Raw genomic sequence first — 5,000 nt, forward strand, 5'->3', positions numbered from 1 at the left:
AAAATGGGGAAAGGACAAAACATGGACTAGGGGGATCTCCTTTTGGGCAGGGTCCATAGACACAATATTTTTTTCTTTTGCTTAAAAATTGTCCCAAAGCATGTTAATGAGCTTTTTAACCTTAGAAAAGACCATTTCGTGACAACGGGGATGTGTTCATTTTGCGACAATGACATGTTTAAATTGGGTTGGGGCTAAGGTGATTCCCTAGTTTTGCATTGCCCAACCCTACTGCGTCTGATTTGTGCGTCATTGGCGCGTGCATTAGCTCGTGCACATTGATAAAATGGCAGATTTCTATTGATGCCAAGCTTAATCCGTTAATCGTGTTTACAGAAGAGTGTACAGTCCCTGTATCTCCCTCTTTCACCACTCTCCCATCGGCTTGCTTGCATGACTGACCGAAGCGGGCGGTTCGACTGACTCAGAAGGGAAGTTGCGAGCAGCCTATCACTAGAGTGATTTTAACTAACCCAAAGAGAACAATAACAATATTATTTATCACTGCTTTATAGTCCTTACTCTAATTTACGAAATTAAAGGAACAGAAAATGAAGATCGAAAGAATCCAAAACATTCGTTAAAGCCAACGTTAGGCCTAATTTAAGGCCTAAACAAAAGTTTGTAGGCCTGTTGTTGGCATTGGTAAATGGTTAGGATTGTGCCTGCCCAGAAATGTGCGATCTGTTTTGCAAAATAGCGATGTGACGAGGCAGGCAACCCTTAGACTGTTTACCAATACTAATGTCAGGCCCAGCAACTTTTGTTTAGGCATTAGGTTGGCTTTAGTGAATGTTTTGGATTCTATCAGTATTTAGGTTCGTTTCAATTTGTTTCACAAATTAGTGCAAGCCCTTTTTAGAATAATATGTTAAAAATGTTTTCCTGTTCTGGAAAAAAGCCAATCAGTTTTGTGTGATGAAATTGGGATAAATTTATTATTTAAAAAGAGATTAATTTGTTATTTAAGTAATGTTATAATAAATTGAATTAAACTGGTAAACTGGTATTGAATTAAACTTGGGAACTGGTGCCTCAAAGGTCGGCAGGGAGCCTGCACACTTTAGGCCCGGCAGGGAGGTATCCATGGCAACTCTGTGACTGGGAACCACCCCTGCATGCAGCCACCAACTGGCACTTAGCCACATTAAATGTATTTTTACAATGAGAATTTCATTTCATGATATTGTCTTCATTAGAGTAATTGGTTATAAAACCATACTTCCTAAATTAAATTGATTTTTACACTGGAAAATGATGTGGGTGGGTGTCTTTGATCCCATTCATGATTAAAGTAAAATCCAAATGGCCCCTAGCTTCCATTCTTCCCTGGAGCACATGATAGCATTTTCTTGTAAGTTAAAGTACTGGTAGTTTTTTATTGGTGTCCAAGAAAAGTGAAGCAAATTAGCTGCAATCATCTTTACTAGGGTTAAAAAGCTCATTAACATGCTTTGGGACACTTTTTAGCAAAAAAAAAAGGGTCTAAGGACCTCGGTGCCCCTTTTGGAATGGGTTCATGTTTTGTCCTTTCCCAACGAAAGGAGCTAAGGACAGATCTTTTGTTTTCATCCATCAACATGGCGTCAATGAGGTAACATGAAAACCACCCACTTCACAAAGCATTGGCAACCATGCAACATACAGGATACGGCAAAGTCATTGTGCCACAAGGTGTATGAGAACTGCAGACCGCAGACTGCAGTCTGCCCACAAGTAGCCGCAGTCTGCAAGTGTCAGACATCGTGTCCCATAGACTGCAGAGCACAGATATTGAAAACCAATTTAAAAACTCATTAATAATTCATGAGCCTAACAGCCTATCAAAACACCGATAAAACATCACGTGTATGAGCTTTATATCCTGATAAAACACTCCTTGTTAGTATCCTTTATAATAAAGAATACTAATAAGGCATAGCTTGTTTTTCTTGTATGCTAATATTCACCTCTCACAATTTGAACCATTGTTTTGAGTCCAGAGGGACACGCTCTTTGTGGAACATTTTTTAAGCAGTTCAAAAACTCACAGCATGTGTTTTATCAGGTCTCAAAACACTTGGCTACACCTCGTGTTTTTAAACCCTGATAAAACTACACTGCTGCTCGTTTTTTAAACATTATTTCGACCTCATTGGCAGGGCAGGATAGGGAATATATAATATCGGTGGACTTTGTAAGCATATTTTATATTTGATAGTGGCGGATCAGCGGTAAAACTGTGTTTCAGCAAAATCACAGATATGGAAATTCTAACTTTTTGCTTTAAAGCGAACATCACTTATCTAGGTTTTTTGTTTTTTTTTTCGTTTTTGCCTGGGGCCGGTTCCTGAAAGGTGTAATAACTCTATTCCAGGGGTAAATGTGCCGGAATATTGTACGTACATTTATCCCAGCCTGGAATAGAGTTATTACACCTTTCAGGAACCGGCCCTTGGAGAATAACTTGAAATAGAAGTAAAATGAGCGATCAGTAGTAGATTAAATGCCCTTGTTTCAAAGGATATTAAGGAGCTTCCATTGATCACAGTTTCTAGAAAACCATCTTATTCAAGTTTTTCAATCATGTTACAAGGTGTCAACAGAGGAGGTTGACAACTGTCTGCAAAGGGTGATGGGATTAAAGCTTTCTGGCCATCACGCTAGAGGTTCCGTAAAGGAGAATGGAATGCTGAAATAACCTATGTTGGAAACAAATCTTAAACCTATCAAAACAACATTATGAAGATCTTTGAAGCTGTCTTTCAAAATTTCAAGGAAATCGAGGTTTTGTCTTGAATCAGTAAGATTTGATCTGCAGTTGCTTTCAAAATATATAATGCAGCTTACAATAGTAAAGTATATAAAATGTGGTGTATTGTGCAGCCTTTGGGTGTTGTAATGATTTGAAAACAGTGAGAAAATTAGTTTCATGGACTTCCAAGAGAAAAGAACGTACAGAAAAAGACAATTTAAGCATAAGCTATGGATGCAATCAGTATGTTGTAATCTACGTCAAAGCCTAATATTGCGACCGTTAACAGGCGAATATAGCACCCACAATATTTGAAGCTCTGAGAGCTAAGTTTTTAAGTTTCAACATTGAATGTTTTTGTCCCAATATGTCTAAAGTGTTTTGGTGTTACTAATATGTCTAAAGATTTGTTTTAAAAAGAGGTTATTTTATGCATTCAGTTCTCCTCTAAGACACAATGCCATTTTTCTTTGCTGTTATCTTTGTTAAAAACTAAAGAAACCAACTCAATAAATCATTAATTTTGTCATCCTAACAAAAGAAATAAAATGAAGAGGAAAAAGTGAAAATTGACAATGAGGCAAAAATCAACAAGCAGTGGGAAATTTCAATGACCTCACTGCAAGTCTCCTCTTTAGGGGAGTTGATATTAGGAGTAGTGTTTGATCTGAGATCTGTGTTTTGCAGACACGGCAATTGAATGAAAGGAACAATGGCACCCTAATCCTCGATTATATTGAGTAACTAACTTCTCATCCCAGCGAGCATTTGACTTTCCTTCACCTTCACAATTGACTGCAACTGATTATTCAAGGTTGGATATTGGCTCACTTTTGCTAAACTTTTGCCATTTTTGAGATTTTTTTGGCTTTGTGTTACCAGCAGGTCTAATCCACAGGTCGCAGGTCATGGCATGGATTTGTTTCTTAGTTTATTTCGATGAGTTTTGTTTGGAAGGGAAAAAGGTGCTACAAAGCAACAGAGCCATATGGGGAAGGGTTGGCCAAATGGTCAGCGCACACGCCTTCCTCCAATGGGGTTTGGGTTCCATTCACAGACACAATGTCATTTGTATTACTCCAAGTAATACAGTTTACCCTTACTAAAAACCAACATTTGATTTGATCTACCTTCATTTCATGTGATTTCATTTGATTGACAGTTTTCCCAAGTTAATTAATCAATCAAAATTTGTCATAGAAAAACCATACTAACTCTGTTATCATGAAAATAAGTAAAACAATAGGGATGATTGCAAAGCTGAGGTACTTCGTTCCCTCTACTGTCCTTGTAAATATTTACAATTCTTTAATTTTACTTTAATTATATAACTTATGGACTCATTGGCTGGGGCAATGCATCCAATGCTCATTTAAACAAGATTTTGGTTCTTCAAATGCGAGTGTTGCGCTTAATTAATCTATTTCACTGATCAAAGAGAACATGCCATCCCTTTATTTGCCAAAGCAAAAATTCTGCCCGTTACGAAGCCATAAGTAAACTAATGCTTGACGTGCACAACCGGAGCACACCAATTAACATTGTAAAACTATTTACTAAAACATCACATGCACATTCATACCTACAATACTCGATCATCCAAGTTGCAGCTCTTTAGTACAAAGCACTCTAGACTTAACTTACAAAAAAAGGCTTTCTCATGTGTTGGTGTCAAAATTTGGAATAAGATAAAACATCAAAAAATTCCTTTAAAAAATAAATGAAAACGTCTTTATTTCAGATCCTAGATAATGAAGATTCTTATCTTGACGTCGAAAAAATTTCCTCCAAACTTAGACTGCACAATTAAAACAAATTGATCCAATTACTTTAGTATCTAAATTGCTCCTATACTTTATTGGTATAACTATTGATGTATTTACCAGTTATGCTTCTCTAATAATTTAATAAATGTCTAACTCTTCAGTTTTTAATTTTCTTTACTTAATTAATATTGTAACTAAAGTTCGTTGATGATTGACCAGCCTCGAATAGCAAATTTGCTATCTGCGGATCAACATAAACTTAAATATTTTTTGTCATGAGAAGTAGAAATAGAAATAAAGTGTATAATAAAGTGTATTTGATAGGTTTCCGCCTTCATTAATTGAACTGATTGTTTGAGTGATTGTAAGTTGGTACAAATCTGAACAATAAAATTTTTTTTGCTGTATCTTTTATCCCTAGTAATGAAATTTGGAAATGGCCAAAAAGCAAGATCAAAGGTCAATCGCGGAGATAATTTGGGAAATTGCCAAGGAACCAT

At 36.4% G+C, this 5,000-nt stretch overlaps 1 protein-coding gene across 7 annotated transcripts in view; it reads left to right on the forward strand.

The window, feature by feature from the left end:
- LOC138032925 (NLR family CARD domain-containing protein 4-like) overlaps positions 1-5,000 on the forward strand; it is a 27,276-nt gene that overhangs the window by 7,521 nt on the left and 14,755 nt on the right. For 4 of the 7 annotated variants that reach the window (XM_068880644.1, XM_068880645.1, XM_068880646.1 and 1 more), the window contains one exon: positions 4,922-5,000. This exon is cut by the window's right edge and continues 39 nt beyond it. In XM_068880644.1, the coding sequence (XP_068736745.1) occupies positions 4,937-5,000 (64 nt within the window). In that variant the 5' untranslated portion in view covers positions 4,922-4,936. Of the gene's footprint in view, positions 1-3,421; positions 3,549-4,921 lie in introns of all 7 variants that reach the window. The other 3 variants (XM_068880647.1, XM_068880649.1, XM_068880648.1) reach the window with 1 other exon arrangement.

The sequence above is a fragment of the Montipora capricornis genome, chromosome 14, assembly GCF_036669925.1.
Source record: "Montipora capricornis isolate CH-2021 chromosome 14, ASM3666992v2, whole genome shotgun sequence".
Classification (NCBI taxonomy): Eukaryota; Metazoa; Cnidaria; class Anthozoa; order Scleractinia; family Acroporidae; genus Montipora; species Montipora capricornis.